Here is a 25,433-nt window from a genome sequence, read left to right as displayed (position 1 = left end):
TAGACAGATTAGTGAAATAGAATTGAGAGTCCAGATATAAAAGCTTACATTTATAGTCAGTTGATTTTCAGCAAGATGCCAGGGTAATTCTGTAGGGGAAAAGAGTAGTCCTTTCATCAAATTGTGATGAGACAACTGGTTAACCATATGCAAAAGAGTGGAATTTGACCCCTTCCTCAACTGCATACAACACTTAACTCCAAATGGACCAAAGATCAAATATAAGTGCTTAAACTATAAAACTCTTAGAACAAAACATAGGAGTAAATCTTTGTGACCTTGGATTAGAAAATGGATGCTTAGCTATGACAGCAAGGCATAAGCAACAAAATTAAAAATAGGTGAATTGGACTGGTTCAAATAAAAAAAACAAAACACTGTACTTCAAAGAACACTGTCAAGAAAGGGAAAAGTCTATAGAATGGGAGAAAATATTTGCAAATCATATATCTGATAGGAAGTTAATATCCACAATATATAAAGAATTCTTACAACTCAACAAAAACAAAAGACAAATCCAGTCAATTATGAAATAGACATTTCTCCAAAGAATATACAAAAACAGTAAACACACAAAAAGAACTTCAGCATCATTACTCTAAGGAAATGCAAATTAAAACCATAGTGATACCATGTCATTCCCATAAGGATACCTAAGATAAAAAGACTATAACAAGTGCTGGTGAATATATAAAGATATTGGAACTCTTACACATTGCTGGTGGGAGTGTACAGCCATTTGGAAAACAATTTGGCATTTCCTCATAAAGGTAAATGTAGGGTTACCAAAAGACCAAGCAATTCCATTCTGTGTATATACTTGAGAACTGAAAACGTATGTCCACACAAAAACTTGTACACAAATATTTATAGCTGCATTATTCACAGAAAGTGGAAACAACCCAAATGTTTGTCAGCTGATGAGTAGATAAGCAAAATATGGTTTATCCCTACAGTGGAATACTACTTGACCATAAAATGGAGTGCAGTATTGATACATGGTACAATATGGATGAACCATGAAAACATTAAGTGAAAGAAGCCAGACACATAAGATCACATATTGTATGACCCCATTTATATTAAGTGTCCATAATAAGCAAACCCATAGAGATAGAGCCAGAAACTAGTTGTTGTTAGGGGCTAGAGGAGGACAGAAAGAGGAGTAACTGCTAATAGGTTTAATAAGCTTCTTTTTTGGGGTAAGGAGAACAGTCAGGCGTGTGATAATGGTAATGGTTGCACAACTTTTAAACATACTAAAAACCACTTTAAAACGGTGAATTTTATAGTATATGAAGTATAGGTGTATAATCTTTTTTCCTGGAGTTCTGAATCCCTTCAAATTTTCATATTGACTCTTATGAACCACAGGAGTCACAGGTAGGAATCTTTGAACTCAATATAGTCTTTAGGGTTCCTTTCTAGTATATTTTGTGAGGTCCTACATCAGTGGTTCAAGCTATTTTAGAATAAAGAAAATTATTTCCATTTGTTATGAACAGTGTCACTGAGATTCTCCACAGTAGGATTCATAACTATCTTGCATGTTCTTTAAGGGATTGATTCATTCTCTGAATACTGAGAACTTGTGTTTGTTTGGTATTTGTACTTTGTCTAATAGTTCATTGTTATTATACCCTTATTTGAAGATGTTTCAAACATAAAACCTTACTAACATACTACAGGAAGTCTAAACATATAGAAACATCAAAGTCCCAAATGTCTGTTAAGAATGTGGTTTGAAAATTAGAAAGTACATTTTTCTAAAAAGTAATGCTATAAATGATTATTACTCTTATTTTAAGGGGCAGGTAGGTTCGGGCCAGTTCGTAAAAGACTATTAAATCCATAAAGAATGGCTGCAATTAAAAAGATTGAAATAATACTTTCAAAATACAAGTAATTAAAGAAAGCAGGAAAATATCCCAGTCTCCCAGGAGTTTCTTAACCTTTTTTTCCACGGAACATCTCATTATAGGTATTTGTTAGACACTACAGAGCCTCTCTGGAGAAGAATATACTAAATTTTTCAGACACTTTGAAGGTATCTTGGTCTAGCAAACATTTGGGAAAAGTATGTGTATTAGTCTGCTTGGGCTACCATAACAAAACACCCCAGACCGGGGGGCTTAAACAACACGAATTTATTTTCTCACAGTTCTGGAGGCTAGAAGTCTAAGATCAAGGTGCCATCAGTGTTGGTTTCCGATGAGATTTCTCTTCCTGGCTTTCAGTGTCTTTTTCATCATGTCCTCACATGACCTCTTATCTGCACAGATGGAGAGAGAGATTCCTTATATCTCTTAAGGAAATTAGTCTTACTAGATTAGGTCCCCACTTTATGACTTCTTTTAACTATAATTATTCCCCTTGTCACATTGAGGTTGGGGTTAACATACGAATTCACACAGTTCAGTTTAAAATAGTGTACTATTTTACTTTGACCAGACCAAAAGAAGTAACTATGTTGTAATGGCCTTTTTTTTTTTTTAATTAAAAAAAAAAAGAGGGGTGCCTGGCTGGCTCAGTTGGTAGAACATGTGACTCTTGATCTTGGAGTCATGAATTTGAGTCCCACATTAGCAGTAGAGTTTACTTTAAAAAAAAAAAAAAAAGATTGGGAACAATCAGAGCTTTAACACCTAAAGATTCAAAAGTAATTTAGAAAAATATTAATATGACTTCACAACATGAAAATCTGGAAAGAAAGATAGTCTAGGGAGGGTATTAAGATCTCAAAAATAATTTCTGGTTATTAAAATTCCAAACAATCCCAAAAGGAATGAATGGTGAAGAAATCTAAAGAAATTAAGTGGTTGCTCAATGACTTCAGACTAATGAAGAACATATTCCCAAGACAGAAAGGATATTTAACCAACAATAGATTATAAATATTACTAATATAGAGAAAACTCAGGATTGAGCAAAAATACCAAGAAAAATAAAATGGTCTTTGAAACATTTATTTGTAGGATAAAGAATTAACAGAAAGGTATATAGAGCTATTGCTTGGGCAGATATTAATACTGGTAATGTTTACGTCTTCTCTCTCAACATAAGAAGCCCTTCAAACCAAAAGGATGAGAGTAGCCATTTTTGAAAATCTTCTTGAAGGACACAGGTGCAAAGATTATGGCAGTTCACTGAGGCATTCTAAACAACTTGAAGAGTTCTGATTTAGATACTAAAATAATTCCAAGGAATGAGAGAAGGAAAGAAAGGTCAGAAGAGTGGAAACAGGAAATGCAATTTTGATTTTCCAAACCAGGGAGCGAGAAGGATGAGAATTTCATAAACCAGCAACTACTGATAGTGCCCTAGGGAAGATTATAAATAGAGAATACAATATAGGAGAATATAGAAGAACATATAGGAGAAGAAATAAATCTGTAAATTATATGGATTTGGTAAGAACAAGGTTAGAGAAACTATTTCCTTTTCTGATTGATAATCAAGCTAGTAGAAATGTTGGAGACAAATGCTTATTAACTTCTATAAGGGTCCAACAAGTTGTCTTATACCTTTTGCACAATTTAGAAAAATTTGGTCTGGATACTAGAACAATGAACTTAGATTCTCCTGAAATGTACCAGCGTTCAGAAAATCTCCAGGAGAAAGCTAGTGCAATAGAAGGGCTCATCTTAATTTGTTTCCCTTTTCTCAGAAACCATAGTCTTATACTGCCTGTTGTCCAGTGTCTGAATTTTTTTCACATGTTTTTTTCCAACTTTTTAAGTTGTTCATAGCAGAATTACTGATCCATTACCAATTACTCTGTCAGGAACAACAGCAGGAGTTCTGTGTCAGAGTTTTTAAACATCACTTTTTGCTACGAAAATGAGTCTCTATCTTCTGACTGACTCTTGTTTGTATTTACAAAGGCTTTTGACTTCTGTATGCCATATTTTATATCCTGCGACTTTACTAATTTTTCGTATTGCTTAAAGTATTCTGTTGACTGTTTTCGGTTTTCCAAATAGATATACAATTGTATCATCTGCAGATAGATGTGGTTTTACCTCCTTTTTTCCAATTCTTATGTTTATAATTGGTCTAATTGCATTAGCTAATAGTAATAACTATAGTGGGTACCCCTGTCTTCTGTTCCTATTTTTAGTAGAAAAGTCTCTAGGGCTCCCCACCTGAATAAGAAGCTTGCTAATTTTACTTTGTTTTTGTATGTTTGTTTCTATTTCATGTATTTTTCATTATTTTCTCAATAGATTGTAAACTCTTTGGTTGGACTATGCCTATTACTTATGTACCGAACTACCATTCACTTATTTGAGCAGATATGGACTAAGTATCTCCTATTATGTGTTATGTTCTGTGCTAGTCACTTGTCAGCAAAACAAACCCAAGCTATGTCCCATGACCACATCACACCACCCCGCCAAACCCTGCTGCCAACATTAAGATCTGGTGGGAAATACAGACATTACACAGATAACACAAGTGTGATAAATTTTCAAAAAGCTACAGTATTGGATACTATAGGAGCCTATAACAGAACAATCTAACCTAGTATGGGGAAATCAGGAGATACCTCTCTAAAGAAATAATATTAAAGGAAAGTCTAAAGACAAGAAAGACAGCTGACACACTTGTAAGAGAAATCCACTGTTTCTGGAAAGAAGAAATAGAGTAGAAAGGTGGATCACGAGAGATGAAGCTTTTGAAGTAGTTAGGAAGAACTGGTGTATGGAGAGTCTGGTAAGCCCTATTAGGATTTTGGCCTTTTCCTTTAGTATAATAGCAAAATAAGAATGATGTTTGCTTTTGTGTGTAGATATGTATTTATGTTTGATAACTGTTCTCACAGCACATAGAAAATGAGATTGTAGGATGCGGAGTACGTCAGTTACTTGTAAATGCTGCTCATTAACTTTTAAACCAATGACTTTTCCACTTACAAACTAATCGCTGTGGCAGGTGGGCTTTAATTCTGAAAACTAAGCACTATTTCTTTTGTAAACAAGAAATATATTAATTCTGAATTCTTTTTAAAAAACAAGGAGCACAGACTTCTTAGTGTCTGTGGATTTGAATTTTCAGTTCATCCAATTACTAACTTTTTGAAAAAAATTATTAAATTGCTAGAAGTTTTGGTTTTCTTGTCTCTAAAATGAACTGTTGTTATAAGGATGAGCTGAGGAGGGAAGGCTTGTAAAGCACTTAGGTTTTGGCTGGCACATATTTATCAAATATTAGTTGTATTTATTAACTATTTAAGAACTTCAGTTCTTAAAGGAAAAGAATAAACACAGAATGTTACAAAGTAATAGGGATGCAGACCATAAATTTAGGCATTCTGTTAATGATGACATCCTGATTATTCAGGTGAGTAAACCGTATCTTAGGAGAAATAGTTTAATTAAGGTTCATGACTAAATAAATAGAGCAAGAGATGTTTCCAGGGAGTATGGTCCCAGTGCTCAAACTCACCATCCTATGTGGCTCTTTTCTAAAAACAGTATCTCTTTTAGAAGATTCTTTCTCTCTCATTTGATTGCAGTCAAAAACCGAAAACCATCTTGCATTTTGGAAAGAAAAATATTAAATGGGGGAGATTGATCACCTTTGTATTTGGTTAGTGGGACTAAGAAAATTTAAGTCATAATACATTATTTCCTGATTTAGGTGATAAAACTTTTTCTTACTTGAAAACTGTTTTTTTAGAAGTTCTAATTAATTTGCTGATCCATTAATTAATTAGCTACTAATGTATAGTTATAGAAGTAATGTTTTATCAGACTGTGTTTTTCCAGTACATGTTACTCCAAAGGGGACTCCTGCGAGAATATCTAGCATGGCTGCATTTGAACACTATTGTTGTAGTAAAGAGATGGTATGTGTACATCCTCATATGTGTGGGGTTTTCTTCTCTTGGGGGCTGGAAAAGGGGCGTTAGGGAGAATGTAATTTGATCTGGGGGAGCATTCTTCTTATAATATCGAATAATTGTGTTATATAACTGTCATCTTTGTAAAAATACTTTTTAGAATGGTAGTATACATAAAGTAATTCACTTAACTTCATGTGGTGCTTATTATAGGAAAGGGGATAGTTGTTTGATGTTAACAGAAATTACTATTGATTTTTTAACTTCTAAATGGGATTTTTTTAAGGTGGAGTAAATGTATGGGAAACTAGCAGTATCATGTTTTATGTTTTTAGGTATTGTTTATCAGTTTTTAAAATACTAACATTACATTTATGAAATTACAATATTTTATACTGTTTCACACTATATCAGACTACTGTTTATTTAGAATGATGGAGGGAAAAAAATGGTGGGAAATGAACTATCTTCGCAACTTTTTTTTTTTTTTTTTAGTAATGTTAATAAAATTTTTGAAGAAGTCCACAGCTGTTGTAACAAATTCAGTCAATGCTGAAGTGTAGAAACCAGGTCTTCTTCTCTAATTCCAGTTCCAGAGGTTTTCTTCCACAATTTGCATATACCCTTAGGCTCTTATATATATATATGTAAGTTATATATATATATGTCATGTGCTTATATAAAAATATGCATTTAACTATGCATACAGCATTTTAAAATTAAAATTAGATCTTATTCCTAATCAGATCATATTTTAATGTTACTCTGAAACATGTAACTTAATGTGCAAATCTTTCCAAGTTAGTACATATAGAATTAATTCAGTTTATTGAATATTTTATTATAAGACTATATTAGTTTATTCATTTGCATGCTGATGGAGATTTAGATTAAATTCTATTTTTTTTTATTTTAGAGAATTTTACTAAGCACTATAAGATAGATAGTCTCCATTTTAGAGATGAAATTAAGCCACAAAGAGGTTAGGGAACTTGACCTAAATTGCATAACAAGTAAGTGGGGGAGCTGGTATTAGAATCCTGGCAATCCAGTCCAGAGTTTAGTCTTAAATACTACATTATGTTACGCTTTTCCTTCTGCCTATCCTTAGTCTATCTACTGAATTAAAAAAAAATCAATATATGAAATGTATTTAATATTAAAACATTCATGAAGATAATTTAATATGCTACCTTAAGGATGTTGGAAATCTTAGGGTCACAGATTATACAGCTGTAATTTGTGGTTGTATCTAATATACAAGTAGGTGTAAGCCAATGTGACTCAAATGTTAATGTGCATACAAATCTCTGGGAGTAGGGGAAGCATCTCATTAAAATGTACGTTCTGATTCAATAATCTGGCATGGCGTCCTGATGATACCAATACTGCTGATCTGCTTGTTGAGTGGCAAAACTTGTGGCAGTTTATACTGCCCTGTGGCAAATCTTGTTAGTCGTTTTATGAATCAGTTTTTACATCATTTTATTTATGCTACCAATTTTTATAAGTTGTATGTGTTAAGCAAATAGGTGGGGGTTTCTAGTTTCAATTCTTTGTAGCATTTAACATTGTTGGGAAAAATAAATCGTGGCTTCTGTAGTATTAATGCACAATACTTAAATAACAATAATCAGGTTTATTTATGGACTAAATACAGCTTACACACCTATGTCACCATTTCCACTGTATCATTTTTAATGGAGGAAAACATTTATTTTCATTTTGAAGGCTATCGCTGTGGTTGAACTAAAAGGTTGTTTTATGGCTATTATTTTCTTCTTTGGTAATAACATATTTTACACAGTTAAAAAAGTAAATACCTGTTCAGTGCTATGTGCCACGCACTGTGTCAAGTGCTTAATTGGCATGATTTGACGTCATCATCGTGACCTCCCTCATTTATTCATTCATTAGCTCTTCGAGCACCTGCTCTGTTCTAGGAATTGTGCATGCAAGGTTGAGCCAAATAAACACAGATTCTGCTTTCCTAGAGCCTGGTGCATTGGGGAGAAGGGTGCTGTACAGTAATCAAGCAATCATGGAAGTGTGATGGCTGTAGAAGACGAGCTGTTACTTACTATGCTTGCTATTGTCTCTACTCTTTGACCCATCAAAAAGAATCCTGCCATAGCCCTCTAAGCTTCTCCCACCTAGCTCCGCCCCCACCCCCCCACCCCACTGCAAGAATTCTTTCTCTGCCAGCTGGATTCCTGAGCTGTTGTAATGCCAAACCTACCTAATGATTGGAGGGAGACAACTTTACAAGTAAAGATGAGCAGTTTGTAGAAAAAAAGAAAGAATACCTGAAGGGACATTGTTCACATTAATTGAAGGAGTAAATATCCTCAGCACTTCAAATGGAAGTTTGAGGTGACCCTTAGTAACTTATTTCAGTTATTTTCATGCTTCCATGTGCCCAACTTTGTGGTAAGAGGTATAGGAAATTGGAGGATACAAAAATAGAGTATAATTCTGTCCCTACTCTTAAGACTATTAGAGTTGTTGATGAGAAGAGGTTGAAAGACTTAGAAGACATGCAAGACATTATTATTTGTTTTAAGTACCAACATGTACAACCCTTAAGCAGTAGCCACATTGTGGAATGATTGAGCACGCTCTTAGTGGAATGCTGTTTTTAAGAAGTATGTGATTCTCAGGGCGCCTTCGTGGCTCACAGTTGGTTAAGCATCTGACTCTTGGTTTCTGCTCAGGTCATGATCTCAGGGTTGTGAGATCAAACCCCGCCCCGGGCTCTGTGCTAAGTGAGGAGCCTACTTGACATTCTCCCTCCCTCTCCCACTGCCCCACCCCCTGCTCACACACGCACTCTTTCTCGCTCTAAAAAAAAAAGTATGAGATTCTCTCTTTTCTAATAATCGTTCTGAGTTCTCATTTGAAACAAATTTTTTTCTGATATTAATCAGATCTATGTAATTGATCTTCATATATATTTCGCTGCATTGTTGTGATTTTCAAAATGTTTTGTTATCCCTGCTACTACTATAATTTAGGGCTTCATTTTATTGTTTTGAAGGTTATTACAAGACTTTAGTTTCTGAATATTATAAAGTAGCTCTATGTAGTTGTTTTTCTTTTAAAGGTGGAATCTGAAAAACTTTTATAAATTTTATCTTAGAAATTAGTTTATTATTATGTTTAATTTTAGGAAATGGTGCTCTTGCAGAACATTCTGAAAATGTGCATATTTCAGGAGTGTCAACTGGTAAGTCATTTTTTTGTAATGTTTAAATTTCATGCATGACTTATATGGTAAATATTGAAAGCCACCTGGTATCTTACAAAGTGATATTTGGCTATAAAAACTATTACTGCTTTTTGCAGCATATAATAAGGAATGAGGTAACTGGAACATGGAGAAATTCTCATAAGATAAAATTGATACTTGCATGCCCATGGATTGATTATACTCTTCCAAACAGATGGCATAATTATTTTTTCAAACATTGAACCAAAAAAAAAGTTAACTCAAGTTGAATTAGTATTTTATTTCCTTACAAAGTTATATGAAATGAAATTTATTAAAATGTAATTTCGAATGCTACTTGTAGTATTAGAGCCTTAGAAATTAAGCATTTTGCTTGATTTTTTTATTTGAGTACTACTATATATAAAATTGTTGTTCTTGAGTGCACAATTTACATGTTATTAAAAAAACAACCCAACAACATATTTGTATCCATGAAATTCAGAAACTTGTTGAGGTAAATGTATTTTTTCCACTCATCTAAGCCTTTATAACTTAATAATTATGTAAAGGCCTGTTAACTATTATAATTTTCATTCTTAACATGCCTTCCACTGCTTTGTTTCCATTTTTGCTCTATCAACTATAACTACTTAGGGGAGCAAAATCTTTTATTTTTGCATATACTGAAATAGAGTTTCTTACCATTATGTTATTTCCCTTTAGTCTTGGTAAGTTTTATGTGGTTAAAAAATTACACTTTGTGTATTTATCAATCTACTGATTGATTGATTTCTTCATGCCATCTTGTACTTTGGTTTTTTCCTCACATGAAGCAAAACTGAGAGGTTCCTCTATTGTTTTATGCCTGATTTTATATTCAGGAAGTTAATAGACTTAACAAAACTTTTAAGAGTTAGTTTGCACAGCCAAACACATTGACAAGTGTGGTTTTCTGAAAATGGAAGCAAGTGCCTTTGTAGCCCACCTAGACCCTTTCACAGTTTGTCTCACTGTTCTCTTGTCTTCTAGTTGTGTGATGTGTAGACATCAAGCTAAAATAAGCTTATTTGAAAGAAAACCTTAATTTTCTCCCTTTTTCTATTTTGAATAGCAAATGAGAATTACGATTATTTTTCCACGTTGTCACTATGAAGTAAGATTGTGTACAAACATTTTAACTTACACAATCAAATGATATTTTCTAATTCAGTGATTTCCAAAAATTTCAGTCTAAGGACCGCTTTCAAGCTTTTAAAATACTGAGGACCATGTTAATCTATTTGGGCTTCCATAACAAAATACCGTAGGTTGAGTGGCATATATAACAAATATATTTGTTTTCTCATAGTTCAGGAGGCCAGAAGTTCAAGACCAGAGTGCTAGCGGGGTTGGTTTCTGGTGAGATCTTTCTTCCTACCTTGCAAATGGCCACCTTATTGCTGTGTCCTTACGTGGCTTTCATCTGTGTGCAGAGAGGTTCCTGGTGTCTCTTACTCTTCTTGTAAAGTCCCTATGTCCGGGGCGCCTGGGTGGCTCAGTCGTTAAGCGTCTGCCTTCGGCTCAGGTCGTGATTCCGGGGTATTGGGTTCGAGCCCCGCATCGGGCTCCCTGCTCCGCGGAAGCCTGCTTCTCCCTCTCCCACTTCCCCTGATTGTGTTCCCTCTCTTGCTGTGTCTCTCTCTGTCAAATAAATAAATAAATACATGCATACATACATACATACGTACATACATACAGACCCTATGTCCTATAGGATTCGATCTTACCCTTATGACCTCATTTTAACTTCATTTACATCCTTAAAGGCTCTATTTCCAAATACAATAACATTGGGCTTCAACCAATTAGTTTGAAGGAAGACCCAATTCAGTCCATAACATGGACTTCAAAGAATTTTTTTTATGTAGGTTATAGCTACTGATATTTACTGTATTTGGAATTAAAACTGAGACATTGTTTTAAAATGTGTTATTTGCAAATTATAGTAATAAATCTATAGCCTGTTTACATCAATAAAATAATTTTATAAAAATGAATTTTCTAAAACCAAAACATCAATTAGAAGAATGGCATTGTTTTATAATTTTGCAGTCTTTAAAGAATGGCTTAAAAGAATATAGCTGGATTCTCACATCTGTTTCTGCATTCAGTCTTTTGTAATATGTTACTTTGTTTGACATATATGAAGACAATTCAGTCTCACACTGATGTGTGATTGAAAAAAGGAGGAGAATTTTAATAGCCTTTTCAGATAATTGTGAGTATTCTTCTTTGCTACTATACCAAAATTCAATAATTTATAGTTCAAACTTAGTTTTGAGTAGAATCTGAAACCATTTTAGTAAACTTTTTGTTCTCTGTTACGTAAAAACCCAGTTGGCCTTTCTTGCCCTTGGGATGGATTTTTTTTTTTTACCATGCATCATTTTTTATTTATGCCTCAATAATTTACAAAATAATGGTGCTCTAAGTTATGCAGATTTATATGGAGTATTAGAGTTATGGCAATTTGGGCAGATCTAGTATTAAGTTCGGAATTTTGCTTCAGCTCATCAAGATTAGATTCTGCTTCTTAATTTTATGTTTGCTTGAAAAAAAAAGAAATTAGACTACAAAACTGCTAAGCGTTGATGTTTGTTGAACATCAAAATTATCATTAAATAGATTCCTATTTGAAAAAAAATTCCGTTTAAAAATTTAGCCTTTACACAAACAATGAATCATGGAACACTACATCAAAAACTAATGATGTAATGTATGGTGATTAACATAACAATAAAAAATTTAAAAATTTAGCATTTAGAATATGTAGAACCCGTTTTTCATATACTAATTCTGTTTATTTTCTTTAATCTTGACTTTCTACTTCTGCACTTCAGACATATATTTAGAAATGTGTATTCACTTGAAGGGTTGCCATAACAAAGCACCATAAACGAGGTGACTTAACAGAGGTTTATTTTCTCACAAGTCTGGAGGCTAAAATCTGAGATCAGTGTGTTGATAGAGCTAGTTTCTTCCGAGGTCTGTCTCTGGCTCACAGGTAGCAGTCTTCTCCCTCTATCTTCACATGGTCTTCCTTGTGTGTCTCTGTGTGCTAATCTCTTCTTATAAGGACACCAGTCATATTGGACCAGTCAGTACTGCCCACCCATATGACCTCATCTTAATTTAATTACCTCTTTCAAGACTTCAGCCCCAAATCCAGTTACATCCTGAGTTACAAGAGGTTAGGACTTTAACATAGGAGTTTTGGGAGTGACACAGTTCAGCCTATAACAAAATGTATATTTTAATTGAATGTTTATGCATCAATAAAATGCTTAATTTCAGAGGTCAGTGATGCCTTATTATGGCTTATTGTTTTTCCTGAAGGTTATTTTTATAAAATCTTTCTTCTTTGGAAGGAGAAAAATAATATGAAATCTATTCCAGTTACACCATTAAAAAAGTAAACAGTCTCAAAAGGTGCTTTCAGATATACAGACTCATTGTGGTTTTGCTGTGGTATGCAGCTATAGAACATGGAATGCTTGATACAGTATAAGCCCTCTGAATTCTGTGCATCCCCAGTTGAAATGAGACCCCCCTGGGGGCTGGTCTGAATGGAGAACTAGCCTTTGGAAGAATCTCTAAATGTAGGACTCTCTTTCTCTTGAGACTAGCAAGCAACAGAAGTGGCTTCTGCTCCTTACCTGCTCTCTTTTTACCTCTGCTACTCTCTCTGACGATGCTGTGCTCTTGTCCATTCATTCTGTGCATTTTGGAAATTGTACTGACAATTTTAGAAATAATTCTGACTTGTCTCCAGTTAGTGTTTCCAGGTAGTTTCCTGTCCAGATCAGGACACTTTCAGAGTGAAAGGGTACACTATTTGTCATTACTCTGGCACTACAGACAAAACCAGGACTGTCCTGGACAGGGCAGGATATATAGTCACCCTCTCTAATGAATTAAATTCACTTAGCATGTGTTAAGCACCTGATGTGGGCTTTATGCCAAGAAGGGTGGAAGTAAGCAATGAGTAAAATACTCTTGTCTCAAGAAACTTATTTAATGGAGAAAAGAGACATCTGCAAACTGTACCTCTAATGTTGTCTTAATGTGGTAAATCCTATGATGAATAAGATGCATATTAAGTAAGATGATGAATTTATAAAAGGCCTATTTAAAATAGTGAGTAGTGAATGACAGTATTAATTTTTCTTATTTTATTATGAATAGCACCAGTTGAGAATTCATGTAAATTATGGGAATTATTTTTTTCTTTTTTTTTTTTTGGACAAATAAATACTATTTTCTTAGCTTGATGTAATATGGGAACTATTTCTGATTGATAATATATTTTTGGTTCTTATGCTTGGGATAATTTATTTCTATTTCTAATCTATTCATTTTTGTCTTCCTCCTCCTCAATCTCTACCAGAAGAGTTAGTCTTAATCCTTTTGCTGGTTCTTACACTACAGGTTTTGGCATAAGAAAACATAAATTATCAAAAAGTATATATTGGGTGATTTTAAAACAGGGAAAAATTATTGGATAAAATTTTATTTTCTATATGTTTTTTATTTAGAACTTTCCATTGTCCAGAATTTTAAATTTTAAATCTGCTTTCATATCTATGATAAAGGAGAAAAGACAGATGGTATTTTTGTAATTTTGTAAATCTGTGTGTTCTATATGTTTTTTATTTAGAACTTGCCATTGTCCAGAATTTTAAATCTGCTTTCATATATACAATAAAGGAGAAAAGACAAATGGTATTTTTGTAATTTTGTAAATCTGTGTGAATTTTCATGTGAAAATCATGAAATTATATCCTAGAAACTGCCAAGTAATTTAATTGTATATGTTGAGAGAGTAGGAAGGCTATTTTAACATTCTTTTTAAAAAATGTCTAAATCAAATGTCTCATGTTCTTTAAATGTCTAAACTTTTAAAATACCTAAGTTACTGCTCATCTGCTGCATAGAATGAGACATTTTTTAGGTTAGATTGATTTATAACAAGACGTTTGCATAAATTAAACTAATCTATTTGACTTTTTAAATTTATCTACTTTAAACTGAATTTTACTCTATGATCTGTGATATTTATTTGAATCGACAATTCTAGAAATAATTTGATTATGCCCTCTCTATTACTTCCAAATCAAGATTTTTATTTCTTTCACAAATTTTACTTATTTATTATACAAGGTTCACTAAACATTTAGAAAACTTGGAAAAAGAGCAAAAAGATTAAGAAAGTTACCCATTGGGACGCCTGGGTGGCTCAGAGGGTTAAGCATCTGCCTTCAGCTCAGGTCATGATCCCAGGGTCCTGGGATCGAGCCCCACATCCGGCTCTGTGCTCAGCAGGGAGCCTGCTTCTCCCTCTCCCTCTGCCTGCCTGTCTGCCTACTTGTGATCTCTCTCTCTCTCTCTGTCAAATAAATAAAATCTTTAAAAAAAAAAAAAGTTACCCATTAACCCTGCATTATTAGTATAATTCATAATAATATTTTAATTTATTTGTCCTTAAAAATAACGGTATATGCATTTAAATTATAACTAATTTTGTCTTCTGCCCTATTTAACATTTTATAGACTACATTTTTTTCATAACCATTATTTTAATGCCTGTATAAAGTTTCCATTCAGTGTCTATGTTCTAGTATTTTTAAACATATCAATGGGTTGTTTCCAATGGGTTCTGTCTAGTCTCGGTCATGTTACAAGGGACATATTAATATATATCTATCCTTTTTTTATTTCTAAGACTGTTTTTTCACATAGATTTCTAGAAGTGGGAATTACTCTATCAAAGGTCATAAATAATTTAGGAACCTTTTGACAGATTGCTTTCAAAATGGATTGTACCCATTTACACAGCTATCTGCAGTGAGTGAGAACACTTACCTTGGGTATAATCATGTTTTTCTCATTTAACTTTATCTTACTATGTTTCTATTAAAGTCCCAACCTTTTATTTTCCCCAGATTGTTCAGAAATGTAATTGTTTACTTCTACTTTTGATTCATGGCCTAGAGTTGTGACATTGCAAACAATAAGAGAATGAGATTGGCTTTCTTTTATAGTTAGGCAAAACTACCCTGAAATTTAAAGATTTTCTGGTTGCTAATAGGAACAGATGTTGGAGCTTGCTGCTTTCTCAAATAGAAAGTTTTTACATACGAGGATTAACACGTTATTCCCAATTCATCAGTGATGCAGCTTCTAGATATTCCTACCTTATAACATCTGTAGCCGAGGTTAGCTTGATCTTGAGTCTACTTTATATTTAACATGGAATTTTTTGTAAGGCAAAGCCACATTTCTGGGAGCAGAGAAAGAGAATATCAAGTTAGGAAGTTTCTTTCTTGATCCTTGTTTATATTAACTGAATTAGCAGAGTATATAAAATAGATTTCAAGTAGTTTTTAAGTATTGTTCTCCTTTTGTTTTGTCAGAATTTTTATTCTATTAAAGTCATCATCCGGGCACCTGGGTGGCTCAGTGAGTTAAAGCTTCTGACTCTTGGTTTCAGCTCAGGTTGTGATCTCAGGGTCATGATCTCATGGGTCCTGGGATCATGTCCCAGGTCGGGCTCCCTGCTCAGCTGGAAGTCTGCATGAGATTCTCTCCCTCTGCCCATCCCTCCACTTGCCCATGCACGCACTCTATCTCTCTCTAAAATAAATAATTAAAAAAAAAAAAAGAAGTCATCAGAGCACCTGGATGGCTCAGTCAGTTAAGCATCTGCCTTCCGCTCAGGCCATGATCCCAGGGTCTTGGGATCGAATTCTGCATCGGGCTTCCTGCTCAGCAGAGAGCCTGCTTCTCCCTCTCCCTCTGCTGCTCCCCCTGGTTGTGTGTGTGCTCCCTCTTTCTCTCTCTGTCAAATAAATTAGTTAATTAATTAATTAATCTTTTTAAAAAGTCATCACCTTTATGTTTGTGTATTTGCATTTTACAGTTTATATTTTAGTACTCAAAGGCCTAGCACACTGCTGATCCTATAAGCCTTTAAAACAAATAATTATTAGTTGTGCCTTTTTAATTAGGATATATTATTTTCTAAATTGCAATTATTTTGCTTACAAATTAGTAATATTTTGCATTAGTGTAGAGCACTGTAGTAAAGTGGCTTTTGTTTTTAGCCACTGTTTTAGGCTTAAATACTGTAATGTGGTATTTTGAAGTTTCTCTGGAAGATCATCCAGTCTGATAACACTTGTATTATCCTAGAATTTTCAGATCTTATGAAAGGAAATAAAGCCTAAACTATAATTATTTGATAGCAATTTACAATTATTTTTTAAATATAGAGAAGTTGCATGAGTAAAGCAGCAGGTATAAGTGGTCCTTTGTACCTTTCCTGTGTGACTTTAATATTATTTTCAATTATTCAGTCAAATACTGGACCTCCTACTAAGCTTACTAAAAGAATTTCACCAGTTCTTTTGACCAGTATTATATGGTGTGTCTTTTACCCAGGTTTTAAATGAAGAAAGGGAGGAAAGTTTATTATATTTTAGGTGATACTGAACCCATTAGGGTTTTTAGGATTTCAGAATATAAAAAAATAGAACAATGTGAAGCCAAGAAACTGTCCTTCAAATGAATAAAGTGAGTATAGAATACAAGACAGAGTACATTTTTTAAAAAATAATACACACACATAGTTTAGGATACTATTAATTTTTAAAGGCATTGCCTGGGGGCGCCTGGGTGGCTCAGTCGTTAAGCGTCTGCCTTCGGCTCAGGTCGTAATCCCAGGGTCCTGAGATGGAGCCCTACATCAGGCTCCCTGCTTGGCAGGAGGCCTGTTTCTCCCTCTCCCACTCCCTCTGCTTGTGTTCCCTCTCTCGCTGTGTCTGTCTTTGTCAGATAAATAAAATATTTTTAAAAAATAAATAAAGGCATTGCCTGTGTTCAGAGAGTTTATTTATGAGACACTTAAGTTTCTGGAGTAGAGCACTCCCTGAAACTTTCAGAAAAGTAAGTAATGGTAGTATTATACTTTTATGTATTACACTTTTATATGTAGCATTACATAGTATATAATTAAATATTACTTACAATGTTTTATTATACAATAATATATTTTATATGAAGCATAGTTTATATTATATAATCATAATATTTCGTTTATTATCAAGTCTTTAGTGAAACAGTTGCATATTTATAGCAAGATTATTATATAATTTTATATTACATTATTATAAGAAGCAGTAAATAAATTCAGCATCAGAACAGTAAGTGTGAGCACCCAAGACCTTCGACAGAACAGGTTGTAACCTGACAGCAGTGTGTGATGCTTAGATGGTGGAAGTAAAACTCACCCACTCGAGTGAGTGGGCCAGATCCAGTGAAGGTATAATATGTTGCATTCAAACATTTGACATTTTCTTTTCTATTCTGTAACTTTGAAAATAATTCTTTTTCTACTTTGAGAATAATTCTTCAAAGTGTGATAGCGTGTTAATTATTTGTGATTTTGCTAAGGCCTGAATTTGAATTGGATGTACTGTGCAGCTTTTGTGCAAAAGCCAGTCACTTGGCGGATGAGCAGGGTAGACTTTGGATTTCAGTTGACTAATAGCTCCATGTCAGTTAGAGCTGATTTGATCTTAAACTACAGTACTGGAAATACAGTATCCAGAACAAAGTAGATAGAAGTTGTTGTTGTTGTTCTTCTTCTTCTCCTTCTTCTTTTTAAGATTTTACTTACTTGAGAGAGAGAGAAAGACAGAGAGAGCACAAGTGGGGGGACGTGCAAAGGGAGAGAGAGGAGCAGGGAGCCTGACAGGGCCTGCATCCCAGGACCCTGGGATCATGACTTGCGCCAAAGGCAGACACTTAACTGACTGAGCCACCCAGGCGCCCCTGAAGTTCTTCTTCACTCCTCTTTTAAACACACTCTGGATAGTATGTTTATTTCTGGGTATCACTCTTGACAAGACACTAAGACTAGAACAGTCCTGGAGAAGGATGTGCTTATACTAAAAAAAACTATGTCAAAGCTGATAAAAATGGCTTAGAAAAATCATGAATGTCAAGGCCAATTTGTGTTTGCTCAGGTGCTGATTTCTGCTTTGCCTCTTCTATTTTTCTAGCAAGAATCACAGTAAACTTCAAAATTAATATTTTTTCCCACTCAGGAAATAAAAGTAGTAGCTTGCTTAGCATTTTAATCTCCTGTAGTACTTAAAATTGGGAAATATAGGTACCATATCAATAGTTTTTATGCACTTAACAGGAAAAAAATTGCCCTTTTATGCCCTTAGAAAAAGGTATAAAAGGTTGAATCTTCCACCATTTATCTTATCTTATGCTTTGCTGGCAAAACTCAGAATTACTCTTACTACTTAGAAATTTTAGGATAAAGCTGCTTGGATAGTTTTATTAAGGGTACTCTCCTTATCTTATTCATATTGTGCCATGACCCTATTGAAACTGGAAAAACTGTATGGGGTTTTTTTTTTTTCTGTTTTTCCTCCTTTTTCTATATTTTGTGCCTCTTTTGACTTTTTAAAAAATGTATTTTATTTTACTGCCATGTAGCCCTTGATCATTATTTGTTTGTTTGTTCTGGACTTTAGTGACCCTCAAGAAACTAAGAAGTTACCTGCCTTGATTAGAGCTAAAGACCACATGAAATATTTTGGTCCTCAAAAAAAACAGTATTTAAAATAATAGGAATAAATACATTGCTGTGTTCATTCTTAAGTATCTGTGCTAATGCAAAGGAATATTCATTTAATTATAAGCAGCTAGATGTAGGATTTCCTGCTCAAAGTAGAAATGTGTGATTTTTAGTAATAGGTTTGAAAATACTGAGAGTCCTGAGTGTGAGTGATAGATTTAATATAAATTTTTCTGCTTGTACTGATCTTACCTTTTAAATAACAATTAAAAATCTTCCCATCTTAGACTAGTAAATATCGCTGTTAGAGTGTTAGTAAATATTTCCATAAAAGCGGAAGTTCAGTTTTCTGAGTTTCTGAAAAAATTGGAATAAAATGTAGAGTAAATCTAAGGGAATACTACCCATGTCCAATCTTTGTCTCCTTCCAGTTCTGTCCACCCTCAGTGTGCTGACTGTTCTGACATTTATACTGTGTGAGAGCTCAGCTCAGATACCAGGTATTCACAGAGTCTGGCAACAAAAGGTCAAAGAAATCAAGACATTGGGATGGGCAACAAACCCAGTCAAGTTGCAAGAAGAGAACTTTCAAACTGAAGTTGTTGCTTCCTAACGATGGGCTTCTTTTGTTTCCTATGGAGGTTGCCAGGGCTTAGCTGTGTCATAGAGGACAGCCTGACAGAGGACCACTCTTACACCTCATTCATCTTTGGATTCTGATGCTCACTTGAGACTCGCCCGGTGTTCTCAGTGACCCATAGACTTCATACTCAACATGCTTGCTTTCTAAACTGACTGTCTAACATTAAGAATACTACCATCTTCTGTTAGTCCTCCAGCCTTCCCTGCCTTTCCCCTTCTCTGTTCCTCTTTCCTTTAAAATACCTCCTTCAGCCTTCACTACATCCCCTTATTGCTGCTATTCTACCCCATGCCCTCAACATCTTACCTATAATTAACTCCTGTGTGTACATTTTCCTTATTTTTTTTTTTAAGATTTTATTTATTTGCGAGAGAGACAATGAGAGACAGAAAGCAGGAGAGGGAGGAGGGTCAGAGGGAGAAGCAGACTCCGTGCTGAGCAGGGAGCCCGATGCGGGACTCGATCCCGGGACTCCAGGATCACGACCTGAGCCGAAGGCAGTCGCCTAACCGACTGAGCCACCCAGGCGCCCTACATTTTCCTTATTAAAGGTAGGTCCTAAAATACTCTTCCAAAGAAACCAAGAAGCAGATTAGTCCTGCCTTCAGTCACTACATAGATTTGTAGCAAATAAGAACCAGTGTTTAGAAGTTTTAAAACCTTTTCTCTCGGTGTTAATACAGGACCGAGAGAACTTTTTTCCAAAATAAACTACTTTTATCTTTACTGAAATTCTGTTGAGGCAGCTCCCTCTGTCTTCCTGATAATTATTCCAGGTGTCATAGGGAGTTCTCTAGGGCAGTAGTGTGTCTTAGTGACTAGGACTGCAGCCTCTGAAGCCTACTGCCTGGGTTCAAATCCCAGTTGTGACACTTACTGGCTTTTTTGTGATCTTACGAAAATCGATTTCTCTGTGCCTCCGTTTCATTCTTGTCTGTTAAATAGGAATAAGAAGAGAATTAAATAGTACTAAGAATTAAAAGGAAGTACTTGAGAGGCGCCAGGGTGGCTCAGTCGGGTAAGCATCCAACTCTTGATTTCAGCTCAGATCATGACCTCAGGGTCATGAGATGGAGCCCCACATTGGGCTCTGTGCTCAGTGAGGAGTCTGCTTGAGATTCTCTCCCCCTCTGCCCCTCCCCCACCTAAATAAATAAATCTTTAAAAAAGAAAGAAAGAAAGTACCTATTAGGCAGCAACATTATCATTAGTCATGGAATCCACAGGCCTGACCACACACTCCTCCCTTTGATTGTATGCACTGTCCTTCAACTCATGAACCATAAACCTCGGACTTGCAACAAGAATCTCATCTTTAGCCTTATGCACCACACTTAACCTTTAAGTTTCAAAGTGCTGCCCTTCTCCTAAATTAACTGGACCAGTAGGTGTCTGGTTTTCATGCTAATCATCTGTCTGCATATCCAAATTTTCCATGTCTCAATGCCTGGTATTGCTTGTGCAGGCACAGTCTTTTCCCTATATCATGTGATTTCGTCAGCCTTCAGAATCTTCTTTCTCACACCCTATGTGGCCATTCAGTAGTCACCCTTTGCTGCTGCTTTATCTAAGAGATGGCGTTTTTTTTTTTTTTTTAAGTACATCTGTTTCCATTGGAATTAATTTCTTCTTGCTAGTGTTTTCAACATTTGGAATTGCTTTTGTATTATCAGCTGTAATGGAGTTAATATTTATAAAACACCATACTCTGAAAAATGAGACAGCCAAATCATAGTGACCGCCACTGACTATAAATGCCGTCCTGTGCTTATAAACAGACTGAACATGCTCTTGCTCGTGTTAGATAGTGACACTTCCATGAAGTAAAAGTTTACAGGTTAGAGGAACTTCTTAGCTGACCTCTATGCCTCACCAATTTCTTTCTTTGCATCACATCACTTCTCTTCATAGTAGCTTACATTGGCTTGACTGGTATCTACAGAATTGGGTCATTAAATTTTTCTGATTTGGAATGTGCTCTTTCTTTACTTTGGCTCTGCCTACTTCTGTTTTGTGAAAGAAAAATGCTGTGTTAATAGTCTGGTAAGCCCTCTCTGTTCTATACCAATATAATGCAGGCTTTTTGTATGTGTGGCTCTTTGTGTCTGTTTAATAATACCATATGCCCATATGATGCATTATTTATAATTACTTTAAAGTGTATTATATCATTCAGAACTATATTGTTTTGTATGTTCTCATAACTGTTTATATGTTTCTCGGACTAAATGAATAAGCATATCTCATTATTACAAAACTGCAATTTCCATGAGAGCATTAATTCTCTACATGCTTTTTTCATGTGCTTTACATACGTATTTTAGGTACTTCAGTGGTCAGTAAAGCATAGTTGATTTTTCTTTGCATCTCAGTTTTGTGGTTTATTAAAACCAAAGGCCCAAAGATTCCATGTCACTTTTAGTCTAAACAACTTGTAGTCATGAAGTGTCAACTCTTGTCAGTTTTGAAAAGAAACCCAGTTCTTCATCTGTAGAACAGGAAATTGTCATTTTTGTTTCCTTTTACAGGTAGTTCAATTTTGTTTTTGTTTTGTTTTTTTTAAGATTTTATTTATTTTTGACAGAGAGTGTACAAGCAGGGGAAGCAGCAGGTACAGGGAGAGGGAGAAACAGGCTTCCCGCTGAGCAGGGAGCCCGATGCAGGGCTCGATCCCAGGACCCTGGGATCATGACCTGAGCTGAAGGCAGACGCTTAACTGTCTGAGCCACCCAGGCGCCCCACAGGTAGTTCAGTTCTAATCATAAATTTCCTTGCCTGCCTCTTTTTTTCCCCGGGCTTTAAAACCATGAAATCTCAAATTGAAGGGCAAAGGGCAGTTTCTTTGACATTATTTTGAAGTCATTCTCTCCTCTCCTCTACCATGTGTCCTGTGAAATAGAGGTTGTTTGAACACTTCCTATTTTTTAAATGATTTCTTTAAATTTGATAGTTATGTTGCATTAATTTAGCTTAAAACCATAGTTCTTTGCTTTTCTTTGACATTATTGAAATGGTATCAGGTTAAATATGAAGTCTTAAGTATTTCTCAGTTTTGTCATTTTCTAAACTATGCAGTGAGATCTTTGTATTCTAAACCTGAAGACTAATATCAAAATCTTATTGAGAACACCATCAGAGAATCTCTACCTATTCATTCCTCAGTTAATTCTCCCTTTCTTAATTGTTAACAAACAGGTTAAGTTAAAAACTGTAGATATTTAGTTTAGCCTTTGAGTATAGCTTAACCACTAGCATTATAATAATGCCATTTTCTTTCATTTTTTTCATTCCAGTTGTCCTCTTAGAACCACTATGAATTAAATAGGCTTTTTAGAGCTAATCAGATAACCTAATCACTACATAATTGTATGGAGAAGATGCTGTCCAAGTGGAAAGTTGCTGTCTTTTGAATGAACATTTGGAACTTCCTTAACTTGGGAGTTTCTGTTTCTGGAGTTATGGGAAATTTATCAAAAGTAGAGATAATGAATTATCATCATCTAAAATACTTGAATGCTTGTTTATATCTAAAGATACTGACCAGAGTAAATTAGGTAGATATGTTTTTTGTAGATGTTTGTATTCCAAGAACCAGAAGTGATACCGGTTGTTAAGAGGTCTATTAAGGAATCAAAATGAACAAAGACTAAAATATAATCATTTCTGGAAAATCTCACAATCTGCTAAATTAAACACTAAACTAACAGGGCTTATGAGAAAAGTAGTGTTGGTACACATCACTTACAACTATGTAGCTTTGTAAGGATAGCCCTGACAAAATAGCAATCCAAATGCTAACAACAGTCAAGTATCCCTGACATGTATACCTAGAATCAGTCCAGACTTTGCATCTGTATCTTCTGGGCTTCCTACATACCCCTTGAAGACATTTGCTTCTAATGGAGAACAATTTAATCAAAAATAAAAATATAATTCAGGACACCTGACTGACCCAGTTGGTAGAGCATGCCACTCTCGATCTCGGGATTGTAAATTCAAGCCCCACATTAGATGTAGAGATTACTTAAAAATAAAAAAATTTTTTAAATATTTTATTTTTAAAGATTTATTTATGTATTTTAGAGAGAGAGCATGTGCATGTGAACTGGGGGGCAGGGGGAGGTAAAGGGAGAGAATCTTAAACCAACTCCCCGCTGAGCATGGAGCCCAGTGCGTGGGCTTGATCCCACAACCCTGAGATCATGATCTGAGCTGAAACTAAGAGTTGGACACTTAACCAACTGAGCCAACCCAGACGCCCCTAAAAAGAAAATCTTAAAAAAAAAATTATATATGTATATAATATAAATTATATATAATTATATATATATAATTCAGAGATAACCTTTATTAAAATGTTTTGTTTTGTTTTTATAGCAGAGAAATGTCTTCACATCCCCATCTGTACTTGCAACCTCCCAAGATAAACTAATATAGAGGAAAGTCAAGCAGTTCTTTAAGCTAGTAAAGTAACCACTTGGCAATAAAGGAAGGCCATTCTATAGGGTTTTTATATTTTTTCTTAAACTGTGAAAGCACCCTCTTCTGGATACTTCAAATCTTTACATGCTAAAAATAAAATTGATCACAACTTTGCATTATACTGACAAGATTTCTCTATTTGCCTGTTATGTATTAACTAATTCTCATTGCAGAATTAATCAGACTATAGCTAAACTAATTACGTATAAGCAGTAGAGAAGGAATGGGTAGAATAAATGTAGATAAAAGAATGTCAGGTTTGGTATATCCCAAATTGGGAGTATAGTCAAAGCCTGGATGGATGACATTCAAACTAGCAGAATTATATAAATAGTTTAGTTCAAAACAAAAAGAGATTCATTTCCTAAAGCATTGTTTTGTGGGTATGTATCCCAACCTTATCCTTACCCTGGCTTCTGCCCATGTCAGATAACCAGTTAATTGGTGGCATAATTTCTCATTCTTTCCAGAGCATAATGGTGCCCAGTACATATTAAACGAATAGTCACTGGCTCTTTCCCACTTAGTCTGAACACATCTCACTACAGCCATTCCAGGCATTACTACCAACCAGTCTGACTTGGTATATCATGTGCTGTTATTTCTTGACAGTTCATTGTAATCCAAGCAGTGTGCTGAGTCCTTTACCATAACAGTTGTATTTAACCTTTGTAACACTAGGTGGTGGGCAGTGTTTTAATCCCTATTTACAAGTGAGGGGATGGAGGCTTAAGTATTATCAAATTGATTGTAACAATAACACCACAAATCTTTCATATAAAAAGATATAAAATGAATAACATTAATAAAATAAACTAAGAAAAATTGAAATTACAATTGATGATAGGTACTTGAGCTGAAGGGTTACAATGAGTTAGGAATGGGAAATCATTAGAAGACACTGAAATAAGGAAAAAAATAGAGGACTCAGAAAAAGTCAATTGGAAGACTGGGGTAGATGTTGGGAGATAAAGCAGGCCTAAGAGGTGATAAAGGCGGTCTCAATGTTTGATTTGGAAATTTCTAGTTTTAGTCGCTGTTAAGGCCTGATTTATTTCCTATGCTTGGAAGTCCTTGAAATCGCCTGTAATATTAAAGTAAATTTCCTTTTTATTTGAATTAGGTAAAGTGACTGTTCCTTTAACCAGCTGATGCCTAAGACAATAAAGATTCAGAATAAAGGATAAAAAGAAAGATTTGGGAAATACACACCGTTCTGATCGTGTTGAATTTGAGGTTGGGATGTCCAGTGGGCGTTTGACTATGCAAAATCTCTGGGTTAGAGATCTTAAACCCATGAACTGTAGAGCATAGTTGAAATAGTAGGAGGGAATGAGACCTTCCACAGAGAGTGAGGAGAGCAGAAGGCTTAGGAATGAACTGCAAACACCAGCCTAGGCAGAAGCCGGCTGAAGAGGATGATCTAGGACTAGAGAACTGACACAGACCAGTCTGAGGTAGGAGGTGAACCAGGAGAAGTGATGTCAGCAAAGTCAAAGTACTAGAGTATCAGGAAAAAACAAATCCCTCTTAGATACTCCAGAGAGATCAAGTAGGATGGGGATTGAGCATCCCTTCGATTCAGCAGTGAGGTCAATGATGGTTTTGCCTGCTAGCAAGG

General features: G+C 34.9%; 1 protein-coding gene across 2 annotated transcripts in view; it reads left to right on the top strand.

Annotated features, from left to right (window-relative positions):
• LRP12 (LDL receptor related protein 12) overlaps nt 1-25,433 on the top strand; it is a 73,689-nt gene that overhangs the window by 23,167 nt on the left and 25,089 nt on the right. Inside the window, exon 2 of one of the 2 annotated variants that reach the window (XM_021688337.2) lies at nt 9,015-9,071. The exons of the other annotated variant lie outside the window; for it this stretch is intronic. Within the exon in view, the coding sequence (XP_021544012.1) occupies nt 9,015-9,071 (57 nt within the window). The remainder of the gene's footprint in view (nt 1-9,014; nt 9,072-25,433) is intronic. 2 annotated transcript variants of the gene reach the window in all.

This window comes from Neomonachus schauinslandi, chromosome 4 (assembly GCF_002201575.2).
Source record: "Neomonachus schauinslandi chromosome 4, ASM220157v2, whole genome shotgun sequence".
NCBI lineage: Eukaryota > Metazoa > Chordata > Mammalia > Carnivora > Phocidae > Neomonachus > Neomonachus schauinslandi.
The sequence above is the reverse complement of the archived record's forward strand: the minus strand, read 5'-3'. Positions and strand labels throughout refer to the sequence as shown.